At 38.2% G+C, this 22,853-nt stretch overlaps 1 protein-coding gene across 1 annotated transcript in view; it reads right to left on the bottom strand.

The window, feature by feature from the left end:
- Positions 1 to 12,057: 12,057 nt before the first annotated feature.
- The window catches only part of MRPS15 (mitochondrial ribosomal protein S15), an 88,540-nt gene continuing 77,744 nt past the window's right edge, over positions 12,058 to 22,853 (bottom strand). The window contains exons 7-8 of the mRNA XM_053707126.1: positions 15,390 to 15,581; positions 12,058 to 13,841 (exon numbers count right to left, since the gene is read on the bottom strand). Of these exons, the coding sequence (XP_053563101.1) occupies positions 13,731 to 13,841; positions 15,390 to 15,581 (303 nt within the window). The 3' untranslated portion in view covers positions 12,058 to 13,730. The remainder of the gene's footprint in view (positions 13,842 to 15,389; positions 15,582 to 22,853) is intronic.

The raw sequence follows: 22,853 nt of genomic DNA, 5'->3' as shown, positions 1-22,853 counted from the left end.
CCCAATACAGATATTTACGCCATATCGTATAATAAATCTTTCTAGTCACAGGCTTACGCACCTGAATCATAGTCTCAATAACCGACTCTTGGATAGAATCAAGCATTCAATGTGGATCGCAGACAGACAGCAGTTGTGAGCCTCTGCCCACTGAATAATCTTGGCTACCTCTGTCATAGCCAAGGAACTCCGAGTTCCTCCCTGATGATTGATGTAAGCCACTGACGTTATGTTGTCCAACTGAAACCTGATAATTTGGGCTGAAGCTAACTGAGGCCAGGCCAGGCGAGCATTGAAGACTGCCCTCAGCTCTAGAATATTTATGGGAAGAATAGACTCCTCCCGGGTCCATATCCCCTGAGCCTTTAACGAACCCCAGACAGCTCCCCAACCCAGCAGACAGGCATACGTGGTCACAATCACCCAGGAAGGTCTGCGAAAACAGGTTCCCTGAGATAGATCCTGAGACAACCACTACGGAAGGGAATCTCTTGTTGCCTGATCTAAAACAATCCTTGGAGACAGATCCGCATAATCCCCGTTCCATTGTCTGAGCATGCATAATTAGAGGTCTGAGATGGAACCGAGAAAACAGAATGATGTCCATGACTGAGACCATCAGACCAATAACCTCCATACACTGAACCACTGACAGCCGAGGAGAGGACTGAAGAGCAAGACACGAACTGAAGATCTTTGTTCTTCTTGCTTCTGTCAGAAAAATCTTAATATCTAGAATAGTTCCCAAGAATACCACCCTTGTAGCCGGAATCAAGGAACTTTTTCCTAAATTCACCTTCCAAGCGCAGAAAAGACAACAACAACTCTGTGTGGGAGCTTGCTAGTTGAAAAGATGGTGCCTGAACTAGAATGTCGTCCAGATACGGTGCCACTGCAACCCCCTGCAATCAGAGCACCGCCAGCAACGTACCCAGGACCTTTGAGAAAACCCTGGGAGCAGTTGCAAGACCGAATGGAAGGGCCACAAAAATGCCTGTCTAGGAAGGCAAACCTCAGAAACTTGTCATGGGTCCCTGTGGATGGGAATATGCAGATATGGATCCTTCAAATCTACAGTTGTCATGAACTGACCCTCCTGAACCAAAGGAAGAATGGAACGAAGAGATTCCATCTTGAAAGACGGAACTCTGAGAAACTTGTTTACGCTCTTAAAATCTAAAATAGGTCTGAAAGTTCCCTCCTTTTTGGGAACGACAAACAGATTGGAATGGAATCCCAGACCCTGCTCCTGAACCGGAACAATGACTCCCATATCGGAAAGATCCTGAACACAGCGTAAGAACACCTCTCTCTTTATCTGGTCTACAGATAACCTGTAGAGAAGAAACCTGCCCCTGGGAGGAAAAGTCTCCAACTCTACTCTGTATCCCTGGGACATGATATCTACCGCCCAGGGATCTAGAACATACCGAACGCAAGCTTAAACGAAAAAGGAAACAAGATCGGGGGCAGATCCTTCATGCTGACTTTGAATCAGCAACAGGCTTCTTAGATTGCTTCCCATTGCTCCAGGACTGACTGGACTTCCAAAAGGACTTAGACTGTTCCTGCTTGGAGGAGGGAGGAAGATTTACCAGAGTAGTTACGAAAGGAACGAAAATTACTCTGATGACCCTTCTGTTTATTTCTTATCCTGAGGGAGAGAATGCCCCTTCCCTCACGTAATATCAGAAATAATCTCAGCCAAACCCAGCCCAAACAAGGTCTTACCCTTGTAAGGAATGGACAAAAGGTTAGATTTAGAGGACACTCCGCAGACCAGGACTTCAACCATATGGCTCTGTGTGCCAGAACAGCAAATCCAGAAATCTTTGCTCCAAACTTGATGACCTGTAAAGAAGCATCCACAATAAAAGGAATTGGCCAACTTCAGAGCCTTGATTCTATCCTGAATCTCCTCAAGAGTATCATCCTGCTGAATAGAATCAGACAACACGTCAAACCAATATGCTGCCGCACTAGTAACGGTAGCAATACACACAGCAGGCGGCTATTGAAACCCCTGGGGAACATACAGGTGGCCCTCGGTTTACGACGGTTCAATTTGCGCCGTTTCAGAATAATGCCCTTTTTTTGCTATTGAAAAGCATTGACTGCTATTGAAAGCATTAGCACATGCATACATTAAAATAGCCAGTAGGTGGAGCTGTCCGTTTGTGTTTCAGCAAACACATGCAAAGAAAAGCAAGCCAGACATGATCAATGGATCAGCTTTCAAAGGAACAAGATCTAACAGCCACTTCCCTTAGCTGCAGACTCAATGCAGAGAACTGTTTGCAGATAAAAGCAAGTAAAAAACGTTTTTGTTCATTAAACTTAGTTTGATGATGATACAATCTGTTGTGTGATTAAACACAGGCAGGCTAATCAGTGTATAACCAGACCTGAGCAATGGAGCCGTTTTTTAAAGGAACAAGATCTAGCAGCCACTTCCCTTAGCTGCAGAAAAATGCAAGTAAAAAAACGTTTTTCTTCATTAAACTTTGTTTGATAATGATACAGTCTGTTGTGTGATTATTTTGTTTTTGTTCATTAAACTTAGATTGATGATGATACAGTCTGTGTTTGTGTGATTATTTTATTAGGTGCGGTTTAGCAAATGTTTTTGTTTATTAAACTTAGTTTGATGATGCTACAATATATTTTATTAGGTTTATAATGTTGTTTAGCATTTAAAGTTTTCATTTCAAAGCTTTAAAAATAATGTATTAGGTGTTACTTATGTCAATTTTGAGAGGGGCCTGGAACCTAACTCCCTCACTTCCCATTGACTTACATTATAAACTGGGTTTCAATTTACAACGGTTTCGATTTACAACCATTCCTTCTGGAACCTAACCCCGGCGTAAACTGAGGGCTACCTGTACATCCTTTTAAGCAAAGCCTCCAACTTCTTATCCATAGGATCCTTAAAAGAACAACTATCCTGTTCTCAAGGTAGAAATTGCTCCCTCCACCTAGGGAACCGTCTGCCAAGATTCCTTGAATCAGCAATAGGAAACATCTTCCTAAAAATTGGAGAAGGGGAAAAAGGAATCCCAGGTTTCTCCCATTCCCATGCAATAATCTCTGAAACACGATCTGGAACAGGAAAAACTTCCGCCACGGGAGGAACATCAAAAAACCTATTAAGTTTACTAGACTTCTTAGGAGTAACTATGACCTTCGTGGCCAAGGTAGCCAAAACCTCTTTAAGTATCAAACAGAGGTGATCAAGCTTAAACCTGAATGAAACAACCTCAGAATCAGAAGGAATTATACATTATATATGTCAGAATCTGAAATTTCACCCTTGGACGCTACAGAAGTATCTTCCTCCTCAGACCTATGGGAAGAAACATTTGACATAACTGCAACAGAGTCAGAAACCTTATACTTCCTTTTGCGCTTCCCCCGCAACACAGGAAAAGCTTACAAAGTCTCAGATACTGCAGAGGATATATGAGTAGCCATATCCTGCAAAGAAAAACCAACCTGAGATGAAACGCAGGATTGGGAAGAAAGCTGCGGTATATCTTGAACAGGAGACCCCTGAACAACATCCGCCATAGATGATGGCTCAGAATCAAAAAGCCTATCCCTGTAATGCATTGTTCCCTCAATACATTAGGAACAAAATGGGATTGGTGGTTTCACATTTGCATCTAAACATAAAAAGCAAGTAACAGGTTGCAGGTCCTCTTGGTCCATCTTTCCCCACAAAGAAAAAAAAAAACAGGGGGCAGAGCCAAGCTAGGGAAGGAAATGGTCGCAGAACAGAACAGCTCCATGCAGTAAAGCCGATTAAAAGTTGAAAAATGGAGTAGAAAATGCTGACTATCTACATTGCCAAAGGCATTTCAGGTTCCTGACAGCATTCACTTAAGAAAGAATCAGTTATGTGATATAGACACGTGAGAAAGGTGCAAATAAAGGCCAGTGAAAAGTTTATTGCGGCGCCATTTTGCTAAGCTGCACGGAACATGGGCTAAGTGCGACACTGATGAAGACATCAGAACTACAGCCAGATTCAAAGTATAATATTTTCCTCATGAAAAATGGAACTGGCCGGCATACTGGCTGAGCTCAGCTCCTGCTTTGACTTACAACAGGCGGACCTCATCTACATACTAAGAGATGTGACCAGCTCCCCCACTAGGAGAGTTTTCAGTCAGGGCCTGACCCTTGATACGCCGGAAGATTTGTATGAAGCAATACCGGAGACCAAAACTAATCGCGGGTCTCTGCAGCCCACGCTAAACGCTATCTTTGACTCGAAACATAGGGTGCCGGTCCTTGAATCAAGCTCCCCTCAGAGCCAAAACTCCACTGTGGATAGTGAGAGATTGCACGATCTATCAGCCATAAGGCACACACATGTCAAGCGAGAGAAGCTGGTTAACTACGGATCCCCTGCTTGGGATAACACCTAACCATCTACTGTCCGGTACAATTTTAGGGGCACCCAGAACCTTGTTAAACACAAAGGACTTGATGGACTTACCCCCAACCCTTTGGGAAAAGCTGTTGTTACCCATGTTGATATGGAAACTAGGTACACTGATCGCAGCAGCTTCAATTTACAAGAGGCCCATTTTGCTGAGGTATTCTTATAGAGGCACTAGCAGAGCTGGAGTTGGCTAGTCTTGAGAACTGCACCCTGTAGTATCCTACTCTCCAAAGACACACACATAGTACTGTGGTCAAACTAAAGAGGACATTATAACTTGACTATGACGGCTAATAGCCTGAAATATGCCCTCCCTTTTGCTGCAAACTATTATTTGTATATTTTTACTATATTATCAGTGGGGGTTAACAGCTCTATAAGTCTTTTGATACCAACTTGTTCAAACCCCTTATCCCTCCTTACATTATCTACTGGGCTGCATAATGTTGGCCTGCCTCAATCATACCTAGTATGAGGGCTTGTAAAGGTTAATGTTTATGAATACCTAGTTATCATCATACTACGCTTTGTACTTATGTTTTTGCATATTGCTAGATTATTACACTTTTTTAAGGTCTTTCAGCTTAACTAAAAGGTGGGATACCCCTGCTCTTCAGAGAACTGACTATATTTAACAAAAGGTGCTAGACACTATATTAATATCCTGAGTGAGTTTCCTATGTTATGTAATTTTGTTAAGTTAGTTTGTTTACTACGTATGTAGCAATGCCACTATTCTTTTTCCTATCCCTTATTAATGGAGACAACCTGCAGTAATTACTAGTACATTGCTATTTTGTCCTCCTTTAGGGTGTGGTACACGCCTTCTTTTAATAACTCTACTCCTAGTAAGGTAAGCACATGGTTAAGATCTATAGTATAGTCATTCCTTACACAGGGCTTATTGACTCAGCAGTTTATTTATTTATAATGTAAACTGGGTCGCCGTGTGTGTTTATTATCACTTATTTTTTTATATCCCTTTTGTAAAGGATTCATGTTTAATTATATGCCAGCCATAGCTCTAGTTCAGGTTTGATTTTTCCTCAATGTTATACTTGTTAGTCCCATTGATAATTCAGCTCCCACCCAAGTGCATAAGCGGGTCTACTATCTAACTTTTAGAGGTCCACATTATATCGCTATTGCTATATATAGGAGGCAGTTTGATACCTTCTCTTCCAATAGTCAAATTATATCTTATGGGGCTGTTATATTACTACTCAGGTCCTCATGTGCACTGTAGTCTCTGATGCGCTGCCACATTCTACTTATAAATGCTTAGTATCTATGTATATGTAGGAGACAGCTTGCCTCTTCTTCCCCCCATAGTAGTATTATATCTTACCTTCCTATTTAATTATAATTTTAGTTATGTCTTATGGTGTTATAGGGCACTTATTTAGCTCTTTGTATCTACTGCGATTTCAGAACATTTTAGATGTACTCTTATACTAGATGTAGTGGACTGCAGGAACGCTTATACCTAATATACCTAATGCTGTTTGATCTTAAGTGTTCATTCGCTAGTTAAATGTTTATCTACTATTGCATTAATGACATTTATTTTCTAACTTGCTATTGCCTTAAGACCTTTGTCTATACAGTGTTGCTAGTTTAAAATTTAGATAGCCCACACTGGCTCTATCTTATCCTATTTAGAGGCTATAGCTTCAATTATGTCTGCACATGTACCACTATTGGCTCCTCACCTACAAGAACTATACATTCTAATTTTTATGTAGGGATATTCTTAAATGTCTAATGACCAGGTGGCTTTGGGGTCGCTATGTCGGTATTATAGACATCACCTATATTCATGCTTTAACATAGCCACCTATTAGTAGACTGTCATATGGAGTTAAGACACCCAATGTAGATACTAATGGGTTCCTGTGAAAGCTGGGCTATGCAGCTGTATGAAACATGCTGTGTACATTATTAAGCTCAATTCACCCACTCTCTCCGGTTTCATTGTCCAACATAATACTACCCTTATATATGATCACAGAGGCTCCACAACTAGGAGTCCATAACCCCCTTACAATCATCTAAGGCCTCATAAATGCAAGACTTTTCTATTATAAATACCGTATAATATGTTCCTTCCCCCCATCCCCAGCCTGAAATGCTTTCTTACTACCTTATAACCAGTTAGGTCCACTAGTTACTTGACAGTCTGCGTTAAAGTACCTAAATTGAATACCCCATGCACTAGATCCAATTATTAGGTACATACTTTATGCTCCTAGGAAATGATGTTACCTGCGCTGAATTTAATATTAGTACATATTACTTAGAATTTACTGGTAGCACAAATCTCCTGCTCCAGCTGAGCTCCTCTCCTCCCTTTCCCGCTGGTTTACTGCCTGCGGGTCATACCCCTACTCCTTTTTCCCACATCGCTTATAGCTAGCATTTCCCCAGGTGAGGAGCTCCCCCAGAAGACCCCTATATTCCACACTTCCTAATATCCCCGCTCTTGCAGAACTTTACTATGGTCAAAACCAGCATACCCCCATAATCTCCTGGCCTATAGTTTATAAGTCTTACCGTGATGACACTGCTAAGCCATGATAATGCTCCTCTACTAGCTAATTTTCCTTCAACCTTATAGGTACAATCATATTATTAGAGGGGAAGCTTAATGACCGAGAATACCCTAATCCGCTCTATGATTTACTAGATATAATCTTCTCTAGACAGTTCTGGGGTCCCTCCACTTGAACATTTCTAAGCTCCTATTACGTACTTTAAACTACTCATACAAGGCTACGCCCCTCCCCCGCCGCCTCTCCACCGTCTCCCCTATATGTATAGCGGTGCTTACCCGCTGAATATCCCCTCCCCCCTATATATCTCAGCCCAAGAGTGGCTGACACTTAAGCTAATTCTCCACAGCCTGATACCTCTGATATTCTATTGATTGTTTTCTATAGTACTGTGGAGATCATTTGTTAATAATATAACATAAAATGAAGTTATATTCCACCTCGCCTAAACTTTTGTCTATCTTCATGTTAAGATTTGATATGTAATTATATTGTTACATATGTATTTTGTCTTTCTTTTTCTAATAATGTCAGTTTATAGACAATGTATTATTTACTCTGATGTAATATTGACCTCAGGGCGAATCTTGTTTGTTTGTTAATCTATACTTTAACTTCAATAAAAAAAAATATTTAAAAAAATAAAATAAAACAAAAATAACTATTCAAATGACAAGAAAAAATGTCCCCAAAAATAAAAACATTACTGTCTCTTTAAATACGTAACGCTATAGAAAAAAGGCAATAAAATAATAGTAAAGTTCAAAAAAATAACTGAGCCCTTAACAAGCACGACTACACCTCAGCAAGCCTTGCTGAGGTGCCTACTTGCCCTCCTGAAGTCCGAGGAAAAGAAAAAAAAGAAAAGAATCCGGACTCTCAGCTACCCATTACAGACGCCAGAGCAAGAGCTGACAACTTCACACTTCCGGGAACTGAGAAACAACTAAAAGGAAAAGCGTGCAAAACAAAGTTGCGCCAAACAAACCCTGCCCATCGTGGGCGTACACACAACCTCCCTGCCGGCATGACACAGATCTGCTGACGCAGCAAACAGCCGCCGGGAGAGAAATAAAACGCAGCCAAGAATTCTGTGTCACGTAACCACCAGTGACAGAAATAACAGAAACCCCTGAAAGCTGCAAAACATGAGCCAATATAAATAAAAAAATCCTCTAATCTAAACAGTGCCCCACAAAACTGCCATATAGAAAAAAGCCTGCACACAAGCAGGAGTAATATCCCAATTAACCACATAAGTGCCAATCTTTCTGCACACCTACAGAAATGAAAAATAGAACTTACCTCCATAACAATCTGCCCGGCAGCTGGGCAGCTCATAAGGTTTGAAAGGCTTCATCCCTCACATGGACCTGTGGATAAAAGAAAAGACTGAGTAAACCTACTCAGGCTTTCAGGAAAGGGCAGCAACAAACTACTTGGAAGGCACAGTGGGGATTATACCCCACAAGTTCCCAAATGCTTAAAAGCCACCACTGCTCTACTGAAGAAACTGACATGGACAAAAAGACCCCAGACAAAGACCAGAACAAACCTGTTCTGCTTAAAAAATAACAAACTCTTGATTGAAGAACTTTACCTAACTTTACCCCTCCTTGCAACTGATACAAGCAAAGAGAATGACTGGGGATTGTGAGTAGGGATGTGGTATTTAACAGCTTTGCTGTGGTGCTCTTTGCCTCCTCCTGCTGGTCAGGAGTGATATTCCCAACAGTAATTATGATGATCTGTGAACTCACTGTATCATTAAAAATAAATATGGGGTAGTAGGTTATTACACAAATAAAAGAATGTAATTGTGTTACATCTTAAGGTGTAGGTATCTACATTAGAGAGATGTGCATCCAGTTTTGTTCACGATCGAATGCGGAAGAAGGAAGCGGCTTTCAGCTCTTTTTGGAGCCAAATATCCTCTTGTGCAAGTGAAACACACGAATGTCTGCATTTGTGCACCATAGGTGACACCCTACTTTTTAGTGCACTCTCTCTGCGTTGCTCCTCCCCCCCCTTTATACGGATTTTTATGAATTTTTTATACATTTTTATTCAAATAATATTCACATTCTTTTAAAACATCAGCTTTTTATATGGTATTTTATTTATTTATATAGATTTTATTAATTAGAGAATGGTCTTAAGTGTATATCCAACAGATTTTATGATAAGTGTATAGCCTTAAGTGTATATTCAATAGTTTTATCAGCCATGTATATTTACGTTTTTTACCTATTATGTCTCCGAATGTTTGCATCCCAATAAGTATTTTATATAGTCTAATGTATTTAGATCACAGCTTTTCATTGTGTCTGTACGCTTTCACAATCGCTCACAAATTCACTTTTAGATTGTTTGAAGATTCAGTCTAGAATTGCGATTTGACTTGTCATACAGCATATTCGAATTCTAACACATCTATTGCCTTTTAACATACATGTTAGGAATTGCCCCATTTGCACAGTCATTATATTATGTCGGCCTTGACTGTCAGAAATGTCAGCACCTAGTAGCGATATAAACCGGAACCGGAAATGGTAACCGGAAGTAAGAAAATGGTAAACATAAACAAAAACAACACATGCAGTGGTACAAACCGAAACCGGAAACGGCAACCGGAAGCAATAACTGGTGAATTAAAGAAACACATGCAGGATTTAGAAATTAGAGAGAAAGAATAGAGCCCATATAAACAGATCGCTAAGATAAGTCGCAATGAAATTACGCACACACTAGCATAAGAATTAATACGAATATCCAGGACTAAAACGTCGCATAGGGCAGCTAAACCGGAAGTAAGGGCTAAACCGGAAGTAAGGGCTAGATTTACTAGCGAAACCGGAAGTACATGTACGAATAAACAAATTCATATTAGGACACACACGAACTAGCTATATATATTGGAAAGAAAATCTATAACTACATATGTTCTAAAAACATAATAATGACCTCAATAAGCAAAATAAATGTTTTCGCCCATACCCACAATGCTACCAAACAGGAAGGGGGCGTGGCTTATTAGTGTTTGGCGCCAAAACATCAGCCATAACTCTTATAAATTCTGTGAGCTTACTCATTTGATTAGTCTTGATAAAGGCCAGAGGTATATGGCCGAAACGCGTCGACAGATCTGAGTAAGCATAATACTGATATATCTATTGTACAGATTGCATATATTAGAGTATTGTTTGTTTTCTTTTTTTCAGGATTTTTTGTTTTTGTATAATCTTATTTTTATTGTCAAAACATTGTATCAACACTGAACCACTGATTGATTGATTTGCACTGACATCACCAACATCATTTTGGATTTGAACACTATTTTTTTTATCATTTTTTACTCTTTTTTCACCTTTTTTCATTTTTGACAACATATCTTTTGGAGGGATCTCATCATCTTTTTATCATCATTTTTTTCATCACATAGAGTGAACACACATTTTTTCACCCTTTTTTCTAAATTGCTGGATTGGACACTGATCGCACCTAAATCTCGATATATTTTTTTTTCCTGCACAGTATTGGATTACAATTAACCCTACACTACTTACCAGGAGCATCTTACACTTACTGGACTCAATCAAAAAGGCTATATCATCAGCCACTGACTCTATCATTATTTATAATTGTTTTTAACATTATACTGTATTGTATTTTACTCTACACTGCAATTTGCTATCATTTGTAACATGGATCCATGAAAAACTAACAGTGTATATTGTTCTTTTAATGCTTTTTTAATATAATCATTGTATGGAATAAATCATTTTTAATTTTATATTTTACCAGCTCATTATAGCCTATTTTGGCGTTCCCTACCCTACCCTCAGCCTTCTTTTGGCGCTCACCTCTACTTTGCATATATCTTTTACACATTGGGCACGCTAGGGTACCCATCGAGGAGAGCTAGAGGCATCCCCCATCCCCTTTCCCCATCTGTTTTTTGCGCAGGATATACACTTTCTTTATCCAAAATGTCTGGATTTGCACAGATCTTAGTGTGTTTCACTTGCAGGAGAGGATATTCGGCTCCTTAAAGAGCCAAATACCGAAAGCAGCTTCCTACTTCTGCATTTGACATGAACGAAACTGCCGCATGCACATCTCTAGTCTACGTTAATTAAGACCCCACCTTTCAATTTCTGACTCAACCACTCAATTCAGCACACTGTAATCTCAACACTGTTTTTTTTTGCATAACAAAGATCCTTCAACTATTTCCTTCAAACAAAGGGTTGGTCCTCTCTTTTCATAGAATATATACAGACAACTTAGAACGCCTTTTCTATTTCAATTGTAGGGGTTACACAAATAAAACATTCATTCTGCAATTTTACTATGGTTTTTGCCAATGATCACAGAAAAGGTTTAATTTCTACCTATCATTATAGACACCAAGGAATCTATGTTAATATATCTCTTTCTTCCATAATTCAATTTACAGGGAAATTAACCATGCTGCATTCTCAGCTTCTGACACATTGAGGCAAAGGCTTGAATGAGCGAGTCTTGAACCACAAATTTAAGAAGCAGTTTCTGCTTCTTATCCTCTCTGCCACCTCATAGATAGTGGTGATAAATCACTTCAAACTAACTTGTTGGGGTGCCTGACATGTTCTGCTGTTGCATGATTAGTTGTGTAAGAGCAGGGGACGAGATTGCACAAGAGAACTCTTGAGCAATGCTACATTTCGTCCTTGTGATGCCTCATTGTATGTGTCATTTGTGGGTGGATACGTTCGCCTCGAGCTTGTCTGCCTGCAGCTTCATAAATTTAGCAGTTAACATAATTTATATACTTCACCACCGGGAAGGTTTCGGCAGCATTGGTGTGGACCAGAGACAAGAGGTGGGACCATTGACAAATACATGAGATTACTTGTTGGAAAGGCCTCTTGCCCCCCCTCACTATTACAAGGTTAAGGAGACTGAGTACTTGCAAGGGTATGAAATGTGATCAATTCATGTAAATCCTTTAAATGTGTTTTTAAAACATTTTGCATCAAATCTTCAGAAGCAAAATAAATGCTAAAAGGCATATGAATTTAATATCAACGTTTAATAATACTAAATAAAAGATACTATCTCTTGATATTTTCTGGAAAGTGACACATTTTGTATGAAAATGGTGATTCACCGTCAGCACCAAAATAAAGGTAGCAAAAAACAACTATGCATATTGTAATTTGTTGCTTCTCCCAGTGGACATTTTATTATTATATTCACATAAGAGGACATTTTATTATTATATTCACATAAGAGGCAATTCCTACATTCTTATACTTAATTACACTTTAAAAAAACAATATTTTTCAATGTGTTAAATGACAGAGATGTTCTGGTGTTCATACAATTTGTAGACATAAAATATTAGAAAATGATATGCTTTGGAAATGCCACATACATAAAAATGCACCAATTAAATAAATGTTTGGATGGGTTAGAAATGCTTATAAGCAAAGTGCTGCAATGTACAGTATCCAACAAAAGTGAGTACACCCCTCACATTTTTGTAAATATTTTATTATATCTTTTCATGCGACAACACTGAAGAAATAAAACTTTGCTATAATGTAAAGTAGTAAGTGTACAGCCTGTTGTGATATGTGTGATATGGCCGGCCATATATGAGTGAATTGTTGGATGAACCAATGTTTTAACAGATCTATATCTTAGTTGAAGACCTTAACTAGTTGTTACAATGCCCCATGCTTATATAATTATTAATGCTGACAAGAATTAAGTCTGCCTAATAGGAAACCACAAACACTATTAAGATGTCAAGAACATTTGTCTGAATAAACTTAACTCTCAGCACACATAATGACACGTACACAGCTATGAAGAGAAGAACTATATACACAGTGTTATCTCAGCAACAGTATAAAGGAGAGCTGGGACTTCCTCTTTTCTGATTCTCTGTTCATGGGCAAAGGCGCCGTGTGGATACCAGGCAAGATGAACTCCCAGAATCCCTATATTGTTTAGGCTGCAGTGACAGGAATCCCCAGCCAAAGTGGAACATATGATACGAAATCTGGTGATGTTGTAAATTATATTTGTTGCTTATAGTATGTAGCATAAAGTATTGCTTATCAACTCAGTAATTGAATTGTTGCTTATAGTATCTAGCATAAAGTATTGCTTAACAAATTATTAATTGAATTGTTTAATAAAACCACTTGTTTTAACCAATATGTAGTGTTTATTGGGCAATACATGTCTCCAGACCTAAAGCCTATTGAGCATCCTCAAACGGAAGGTGGGGGAGTGCAAGGTTTCTAACATCCACCAGCTCCATGATGTTGTCATCGAGGAGAGGAAGAGGACTCCAGTGGCAACCTGTGAAGCTCTGTTGAACTCCATGCCCAAGAGGGATAAGGAAGTGCTGGAAAATATTGGTGGCCATACAAAATAGACATTTTGGGCCCAATTTTGACATTTCCACTTAGGGGTGTACTCACTTTTGTTGCCAACGGTTTAGACATTAATGGCTGTGTGTTGAGTTATTTTGAGGGGACAGCAAATTTACACTGTTATACAGGCTGTACGCTCACTACCAAGTGTCATTTCCTCAGTGTTGTCAAATGAAAAGATATAATAAAATATTTACAATAATGTGAGGGGTGTACTTACTTTTGTGGGATACTGTATTTGAAGCCTCCTCTGCCCTTTTGGGGTGATTTGTGTCAATTGTGTCTATATAGTCTAGTTTACACAGGAGTTCCTTGCGTTTCCTTCGGCTTTTCATGTGGTTTTGTTTGTGTAGGTCTCTTATTCCTTAATAGTCCTGCAGCCCGTAGCTTCTTTACCTCTTCATACACCTGAATAATTAAAAACAAAGTGCAATGTATTATATCAAATTTCCTATGAAAAACACATTTCCTATCATATATTTAAAAAACTGTTTAAAAAAAATGTATATGTACACACACATTTTTTAATTTTATTATTTTGACTTATTGGGAGATCAGACCAACTGTTGCCATAATATCACCAAGGACCTTTTACCTAATCCCCCATCATTATAAACCACCTACCCTATACCCTCCCTAAACTATTAACCATAACCACAACCTGTAACCAATGTTATTTACGGTTAATGCACTGCCCCCCCCCCACTATTATTTACGTCCACTCTCCTAGAGCATTAACCCTTACCTCCTCTACCTGTTAAATTACTACAGCAGAAGTTAAAATTACTGGAGGGTCCAGGATTAAGGAGCAGGAACACTCGTATACGTGAAATGCCTGATGCAAAAAGGGTCAAGTGTGTGTTGAGGGAGTTTGTGGTCAGAGTGTGGGAGCTCCAGAAGGGAAACCTGTGAATTTCCTCTAATAGGGAAAATACTGAATTTTATATTGTATTGGCACTAGTTTATATTAACTTGTACACAAAGAGTTTACCCCGAATTGTGACTGGGGTTATGACGTTACACTAGGTCAAGTCAGGTGTACAGAAAAAAGGGTTTTCATGGGTATACAAACAGATTGCAAGAAACTAGAACAGGGTTAAGATGCTGCAACTAAGATCATACGTGCTTCCTATTTCAAGTAATGTGAAGTACAATTTCTTGAGATCAGTTTATTGGTTCACCATTGTTGCACCACAATTTTGATCACCTGCAAACCACAAGTAGTTACAGGTCCTATCACAAATGACTGTAGCAGGACTGAGATTTAACCCTCTACAAACAATATATATATATATATATATATATATATAAACACAATATACAATGATTCTCATAAAATCTACATTAACAAATGATAAAACAGATTGCTCCAGAAGTGCATGATATAAAACAGCTGGCACAATACATCTGGGTACCTCTATCAGTGCTGTTTGGACGACAGAACAAAAAATAATGACATCTGGAAGCAAAAAAAAGGAGGGACCTCATACCATTTTGGGAAAAAAAAAAAATATAGCATAGTGGGTTTTTCTTGCTAGTGAGTGCTTACAATGGTGTGCAAAAACTAGTAAATTTGTGGGACTGAGGGGCTTGTAAAAAATAACGTAATTTAAAGAGTAAAAACATTTTCACACGATTTCAAATACATAATACAACACTTGTGTGATAAAATGGTTAAATTAATTAAAACCATAGTAAAGATGTAGATAGTACACATAAGATGCAGGTTCAAATATTTATATTAAAAAAAATATTTTGAAAGCTTAAATACCTGGAATTATACAATGTATACCATATACTAGATCGTGACCAAAATGTATTTATAAAAACATAATCCCCCGAGTAAAATATATTCCACAATCTAACTATCAGTGTGTTATATACGTGGAGCACTCTGGTTGTGTTCTATGAGCCAACCTAATTGTAGATCTTACAGACTCTCAATATAACCCTCACCTTTAAGCAAAGAGCCTTCTTTACCAACCACCTCCGGGTTACACGTCTGTAATATTCTGGAGGGAATGTGTATTCGATGCCTAGTTGTGTGCACACATGTTCAAAAGCATCAAATCTTGTGTTGCGAAGAAATTTCAATTTCTTTTTGCGCTGGTCCATTGCCATAAGCATTCTACGCTTGTTTGCTTTATCCTAGACACAGAAATAAGACTAAAGATTAACAAAAACAATTATTAACGCTTTTCAAACAAAATGACAGGTTTAAATGTTTTCAAAACATATTTTTATATATAATTAAAAAAAAAAAAAAAAAAAAAAAAAAAGCTCATCAAAAATATGATCAGCATCATTATTAGCTAAAGTCAGCTTAACATAATACATGTTAGCAGCACTTATACCACTCACTATAAGGTAAGTGTTGCTACACCGCCAATAGTTGCTAAGTTCTTTTGTATCCTTTGTTAAAAAGTGATCCTAGGCGAGTTCAGGAGCGTGCATGTGTCTTTAGCCATCTGGCAGTAGTTTTTACAACATTGTCTATATCAATGTTAGTTACATACACTGTTGCCACAGAATGCTACAGACACTCTGACAGCACATTTTGCAATTATGTATAACATTGCTGTAAGGGGGTTATATTCCTGCCACAAGTATAGTGCAAGCATGTCTAACAAAGGGTAAAAAGAGTACTGCTTAGCACTGGGGAGCTGCATGTGTAATCGGAGATGATTGTAGGGAACGCACCTCGCAGGACGGAGACCCCTCAGAGGTGCACGGCTCAGTGGTACTTAACATCTTGTTCTTTTTAGATATCACTATATTATCAAGGCATGTGGAACATAGTTGAGCAGGTGGATATACTATGCCTCACACAAAGTAATCATTACAGGTATAAAAAAAATGAAACTATCTTACCAGAATCTACGCCATGGAACAGGAACATGGCTTCTCAAGTTTGACAGTGTTGTAGCATCGCTCCTGACATGAACTTCAGTGATAGCGTTGACGAGTTTCACTGCCTGTTTTCTGATTGCTTAAGGAGCTGTTAATACGAGTCTGGGTGGTTTCGCAGAAAGACTCTCCCTGCATCTCCAGACCCTAACATTTGTCAATGCTCTCACTGAGAGGCTGACAGGTCTACTTAAAACTCCAGTCCCATTCTGAAGAGTACTACCCTCCATAAGAGACTACTCCGTATCTTCCGACACTTCTCTGAAATCCTCCTGTGACGAAAGGCAAACAATGACTGGGGGATGAGGGGAGCCTTTGGCTGGGGTGTCTTTGCCTCCTCCTGGTGGCCAGGTTCTGTATTCCCACAAGTAATGAATGAAGCCGTGGACTGCTCGAATAAAGATGGCAATCTACTTTACAGAAGATGCTAGCTAACCAGACACGCTCTATCATTCAAGAGATCCAGCGTAATTCTGCAGAATTGAAGGAGAATATCTCTGAGATAGGAGAGAGGGTGGACGCTCTCGAATGTAAACAAGATGACATGGCGGTCAATCAGACCAGGTTACTTTCCTATACGGAAAATCTAGCCGATCAACTAACGCAATTGGAGTTTAAAATTAGCCGACATTGAGGACAGATCCCGTAGGAACAATATACACTTGAGAGATATACTAGAGAGTGTTGTAACAACTGAATTACAAGTTTTTTTTAAGGGAACTCTATACAGAATAGGTACTCCAGATGGCCTTGTTAACACTATGGAAAGAGCTCATAGAGCCTTGAGGTCCAGAACAGTACCTATGGATAAACCAAGATACGGGATTGTCTTTATAGATGAAACTGAAAACAGACTGACTGATGCAGGCTCTCTAAGAAATTTAGAGACATCCAACTTCTACCGGATCTATCTGTACACACCTTGCAACACCGCAAAACCTACCAACCGGTTAGCTCTGTCCTCCGCAAAGCGAATATTAAATATCGATGGGGCTATCCAACCAATTTTGTTATCACAAAAGATAACCAAACCCATGTGATCTACTCTCTTCACCAAGGTCTAGCTCTTCTAACATCTTGGGGCTTGCAGATGGTTTCGCCACCTCGGCAACCGACTACAAACCCGAAACAGAGCTTCAGCTCCCGAGTGGACTAGTAAGGAACAAAGAGCAAAAAGGTCTAAAACCACCCAACCTCAAGGTATCACTTGAACTTAAAGGGACATGCAACCAAAGAGTTTTATTTCATGATTCAGGTAGAGAATACACTTTTTAACAACATTCCAATTTACTTCTATTATCTAATTTGTTTAATTCTTTAGATAGCCTTTGTTGAAGAAATAGCAATACACATAGGTGAGCCAATCACACGCAGCACCTATGTGCAGCAACCAATCAGGAGCTACTCAGCCTATTTAGATATGCTTTATTTATGATATATCAAGAGACTGAACCAAATTAGATAATGGAGGTAAATCGGAAAGTTGTTTAAAATCGCATGCTCTTTCTAAATCCTGAAAGAAAAAATGTTGGGTTTAATGTCCCTTTAACCTCTTCTGGCTCTCTCTCTTTCGTAAGAGATGCCCCATTTTGGACATTCTCTTCGGAAAATAGCCTCAATACTTCAAAGTTGGTAACTTTTTTGCACATATTTACTAATTATTCTTGTTCTTCTAATTGCATTATCTCAACTGTATACTAGGAAATGTTGTAATTGCAGAGCAGGGTTAGCATTGTTAGCCCCTGCTTTTAACTTTTGTTCTCCCCCCCCCCACACTAGAAGCTCACGCCAGGGTTCCATTGTGGTGGACTATTTCCACCAATTTACAGATCCCTTTCCCATCTACCTCCTTTCTTATCCTCCTTAACTCCAGCCCCCCATATATTTCTTTCTTTGACCATCATTTATTATTACTGACTACTGACAGTTACAAGTGACGTATAATTTACAAAGTACATGCCTACTCTTAAACTTTTGACGCACAACAGAGGTCTAAATTCACCACACAAACGTAGCTTGCTTGCAAGATCTCTCAAATTCCACAATCCTGATGTTGTTTTCTTGCAGGAGACGCATTGGACATTTGACCGCCCCCATCAAATCATTTCTAAAGACTACACTACATTAAAATATGCCCCATTCTCCAAAAAAGCTAGGGGCACTGCTATATTAATTCACAAGAGAATTGCCTATGAGCAAATTCAGGTCATTAAGGTTCCCAAGCCTTATTCCCGATACTGGTCTGTAAGCTCGACCATGTCAACTACACACTGGTGTCTATCTACCTCCCCAATTTTCATCAATCTAAATATCTACAACAAATGTTGCTTGCAGTAGACCGAGTCAAAACTGGCAGAGTCATACTAGCAGGGGACTTCAACATGATTTAGGACCCCAATATCGATAGAAAAAACAGAAAACAAAATCAGACTTTCCACACGAAACAACTTGCACTCAAATTTAGACACATTATAACCCAATCTAACTACTAAATCTGGAGATCCCTACATCCTAAAGACAAGGATTACACGCACTTCTCCCACCTACATAAAACGCATACTAGATTAGATTACATTTTCTGCTCAGCAGAAACTCTGGATTCAGTTACAAGTACCAAAATCTCTCTTTTTCTTTTTTTTTTAATATATTAATTTTTATTAAAGGTCGTTACATACAAAGATAATATCATCTGACATCTTTTAGGACACGGTTCCTTACATAAAAAAAAACAGAGAAGAAACAATTAGCACTCAAGCAATTTACAACTTGTTTTAAAGGCTATTCAGAGTAAATACTATGACATAATTCGATGAAATTTTATCATCATTTAGCAATAAAAGAAAATAAAAAAACAATCAGAACCTGTGTCAAAATTAAATACATTTGTGCGTATTACCAAAGACTCCCCTAGTCTAACAGCTTGATTTATACAGCAGATAATTAATCAAAAAATCACTTTGATAAACTTATAAGACATAACCAGGGAGTTATAACAAGGGAGATTTAGTATTAACTTTCCTTTCTTTACCCCTTCTTAGCCCTTATTATGTAACTGGTTCGACCTTATTTTAATATGAAGATTTGGAACCACCACTGGAATCAATTATAGAATTCTTCATTTGAGGGGATCGGGGGAGGGAGGGCCATACCATAAAAAGCAAGTAATAATGGGGAGAAAAGAAAAAGAGAAAAAAAAAAAGGAAAGGCCCCACCCCCAATCAATTTATTTGTCTAAAACCAAATTATCTAGAGGTGTTAATAACTGCCTCTGTACATTATGATTTTTATATAACTTGACAAAGTCAATCCATTTTGTAACAAATTTAATTTGCTGCGTTTCCGAGTTATTTACATTATCAAACTGTTCTATTATATATTGAGATTATAAAAGAAATGGTCGGTTATTAATAGTGGGCTCCCTTTTTTTCTTCCAATTTTTAAAGAGGAGATATCTCCCACCTAAAATTGTTGTATTGATAAACTCTCTATTAATAGATTTATCCCACGTATCCACTAGAAAAAATATATGCTGAAGTTCAATTACAAAATTTGTAAAAATCACTTTACCTAGCCAAAATTGTATACGTTTCCAAAATTGTTTAATTTTTGGGCAACTCCAAAACATATGGACCAGGTCAGCTTCCGATGAACTACATCGAGGACATAAATTTAAAGCTTGCGGAGACCATTTATTTATTCTAGCTGGCGTGATATATGCTCTATTTAAGATTTTTACGTGGATTTCGCGCCAGTTTGCAGATAATGTAGCTTCTTCTAAAGCAATTATACTATATTTCACTTTGTCTTCATCCAAATTTGGAATATCTGATTGCCATTTTGAACAAATATCTACTATATTAAACTACCCATATTTAGAAAGGACCATTTTATACCAATACTTAATAGAACGTTTACCTACTTTAAAAAGTGACAGTCCCATTTTCAAACCTGAGTGTGTCCAAGCAGTTTTACTATCTTTAGTAATTTCACAGTACCAATGTCTAACTTGTAAATATGCATAGAAGTCCGAGTTCTGTAGCTGAAAGCACTCTTTAAGCTTTTCAAATGTATTTAAATTATAGGATCCAACTTCCTTTACTAGTGTTAAATAGATTAACCCGGCACAAGCCCATCTCCCAAATGCTTGATAATACAAACCAGGGGAAAACTGTGGATCCCCTATAATAGGCAATAAATCAGAACTATACGGATCACAGTCTAGTCTGCGTCGTATATCCTGCCAGGCTAATATAATATGAAGCATTGTTTTTTTGTTTTTTATTTTCTTTGGAATATATCTTTTAGGACAATGCAATAGGGCACTCAGGGAGAAAGGATAAATTTAATTTTGTTCTGCTTCGAGAAACATCACATAACTCCCACCAGTGAGCCAATCCATATGTTTATATATAAATCGATTTAGCCCAGAAAATGTCTACAGTCTTAAAAAGCCCTTGTGAAGCCCTTTTTTTTCTTTCTGTAATAAAAATGGCTTACCGGATCCCATAGGGAAAATGACAGCTTCCAGCATTACATCGTCTTGTTAGAATGTGTCATACCTCAAGCAGCAAAAGTCTGCTCACTGTTCCCCCAACTGAAGTTAATTCCTCTCAACAGTCCTGTGTGGAAACAGCCATCGATTTTAGTAACGGTTGCTAAAATCATTTTCCTCTTACAAACAGAAATCTTCATCTCTTTTCTGTTTCAGAGTAAATAGTACATACCAGCACTATTTTAAAATAACAAACTCTTGATTGAATAATAAAAACTACAGTTAAACACTAAAAAACTCTAAGCCATCTCCGTGGAGATGTTGCCTGTACAACGGCAAAGAGAATGACTGGGGAAGGCGGAGCCTAGGAGGGATCATGTGACCAGCTTTGCTGGGCTCTTTGCCATTTCCTGTTGGGGAAGAGAATATCCCACAAGTAAGGATGACGCCGTGGACCGGACACACCTATGTTGGAGAAATACTAATCATATAAAGCAAAGTTAGGTAATGCCAATCCACCAAATTGTCTTAATTGTGATAATTTATGTAAGGCAATTCGCTTGCTACCTACCCCCCAGATAAAACATCTCACACATTGATCCAAAAAGTTAAGATTCATTTTTGTTATAAGAATGGGAATATTTTGCATAAAATATAGAAGCTTAGGTAGGATAATAATCTTGATTAAATTAATTCTCGCAGTAATTGAAAGCAGAAGGCTAGCCAATTTCATCAAATAAAGGCAAATAGTTTAAAGTATACCATTCCCCAGGATTAGTACTAATCTTAATTATTAATCTTAAGTATGTAATAAATTGTACTGCTATTTTAAAAGGGGGTATATAGTGTTTCTGCAAACGATCCCTCAACCAAAGAAGTTCTACATTTAGTTTCATTAATTGTGTAACCCAAGAACGAACCGAATTCCGATATAATATCTAAGATCTTGGGTATCTCTTTTTGAGTATCATTAAGAAACAATAGCAGGTCATCTGCATAGAGTAAAAGTTTAATAGATTTGTTACCTACCATAATCCCTTTTAAATTATCCCTAAGAATAACAGCAAGTGGTTCATTTGCCAAATTAAAAAGTAGAGGGGAGATTGAACACCCCTGCCACATTCCTGTAGTAATCGGAAAGGAACTAGTGTCTGAGCCATTAACCATTAAAGGGACAGTCTACACCAGAATTTTTATTGTTTTAAAAGATAGATAATCCCTTTATTACCCATTCCCCAGTTTTGCATAACCAACACAGTTATATTTATATATTTTTAACCTCTGTGATTATCTTGTTTCTAAGCCTCTGCAAACTGCCCCTTTATTTCAGTTCTTTTGACAGACTTGCAGTTTAGCCAATCAGTGCCTGCTCCCAGATAACTTCACGTGCACGAGCACAGTGTAAACTATATGAAATACATGAAATAACACCCTCTAGTGGTGAAAAACTTAAAATGCATTCTGAAAAGAGGTGGCCTTCAAGGTCTAAGAAATTAGCATGTGAGCCTCCTAGGTTAAGCTTTCAACTAAGAATACCAAGAGAACAAAACAAAATTGGTGATAAAAGTAAATTGGAAAATTGTTTAAAATTACATGCTCTATCTGAATCATGAAAGTTTATGTTGGCCTAGACTGTCCCTTTAATATAGAGGTTGCATTAATATATAAAGCACAAATACAATCCAAGAACTGGGCATTAAACCCAAACTAGTCTGTAAACAGGTGATCCCAGATAATGGAGTCAAATGATTTGTGGGCATCGACAGATAAAATAGAGTCTTGGCATATCTTACCTGTAGAGTTTGAGAGAGAATCTATCAAGACAAATATTTTACGAATATTTGCCAGCATATTTCTTTGTGACATGAAGCCGACCTGGTCCCCATGAATCAGCGAGCCCATAATTACTTTCAATATACGTGCTAATATGTAGGTAAATATTTTATAGTCCGAATTTAATAAAGATATCGGACGATAGGAGTCGATTACTTCAGGGTCTTTACCTTTTTTAAGAATCAGAA

This window comes from Bombina bombina, chromosome 3 (assembly GCF_027579735.1).
Source record: "Bombina bombina isolate aBomBom1 chromosome 3, aBomBom1.pri, whole genome shotgun sequence".
NCBI classification, from domain to species: domain Eukaryota; kingdom Metazoa; phylum Chordata; class Amphibia; order Anura; family Bombinatoridae; genus Bombina; species Bombina bombina.
Note: the sequence above shows the minus strand (reverse complement) of the source record. Positions and strands in the feature narration are given on the sequence as shown.